The sequence below is a fragment of the Salmo salar genome, unplaced genomic scaffold (assembly GCF_905237065.1).
Source record: "Salmo salar unplaced genomic scaffold, Ssal_v3.1, whole genome shotgun sequence".
NCBI classification, from domain to species: domain Eukaryota; kingdom Metazoa; phylum Chordata; class Actinopteri; order Salmoniformes; family Salmonidae; genus Salmo; species Salmo salar.
Window position 1 is genome coordinate 1 of NW_025548947.1, and position 991 is coordinate 991.

The following is a 991-nucleotide window of genomic DNA, read 5'->3' on the forward strand; positions in this document are numbered from 1 at the left end:
TGGCAATATTTTATGAACACAGCAAAGGAGACCTTCCAAGATTCTGTATTCCATTTTCAGATCATCAGAATTTAGAGGCTAGGGGTCAAATTGACATTTTTAATGTGTGCATGCTTACCCTGTTCGAGTCTCATTCTAACCATTAGTCGACCCGTCCCAGTCTGGGCAAAAGGCTCGTTGTCACGCAACCTGGTGATGAAGGCCAATGTGCAAGTGATGTTGACCACATAGTAGCAGGAAACCTTTAACCTAAAAAGAGGGATGTAGGCAACTTCAATAGGGGAAACTTAAAGCAGTGGAGTGGACACACTGGTAGTAGAGGCATATTTTCCCTATATACAAAGTTAAAGTATTGAGCAATTGGTGAAAAAAAACACTATAAAAATCTAATAGCTACAATTGTGATGCGTAATGCACTTACTGATATTCGTCCTCTGAAGACGTCGTGGCATTCAGCTTCACCTCAAGTTCATCTGGCAAGGAGATTTTGTTCTCATACAGCATCACATTGTTGATAAACTATGTAGTAGAGGGGAATTGACTTATTACAGCCTGCAGAAGCAAACAGTCCGTAAATACACAGTACCCATCACCTCAGGGTAATAGTCATTTTACCTTCCTGGTGGTGCCACAGGAGTTGACAGTGAAGTGGAAGTAGGCGAAGCGATCGTCGCTGTAGGTGGGACCACAGGCGGGGTCGCTCAGGGTCAGCTGACCGGGGTTCAGATTGGGAGCAGACTCCACCTTCACCGCCAGCGCAGTCATCGTCCCGTTAGAGAAACACTCTTGGGGGGGGCAAAAGACAGGTAGCTATCAGACCTGGGTTCTGTATTTGTTATACTTAATTGAGCTTGCTGAGCACAGTAGAACCAATGGAATAGCACCAAAATTGCAAACCATGGCCATCTGGTACTCCAGATTGAATTTAAGAACACACCCGAAGTCGTAAAATGTCTAACTAGTAATATGTTATGCTAACTATCTAGCAAGA

General features: G+C 44.0%; 1 protein-coding gene across 1 annotated transcript; it reads right to left on the bottom strand.

Moving 5' to 3' along the window:
• Positions 1-140: 140 nt before the first annotated feature.
• On the bottom strand, positions 141-772 carry LOC106597861 (zona pellucida sperm-binding protein 4-like; the record flags this gene model as incomplete). Its single annotated transcript, XM_045712901.1, has 3 exons — positions 616-772; positions 422-519; positions 141-249 (listed from the first exon to the last, which is right to left on the bottom strand). Coding segments are annotated over exons 1-3 (357 nt in total), but the record flags the coding sequence as incomplete, so codon positions are not given.
• Positions 773-991: the final 219 nt, after the last annotated feature.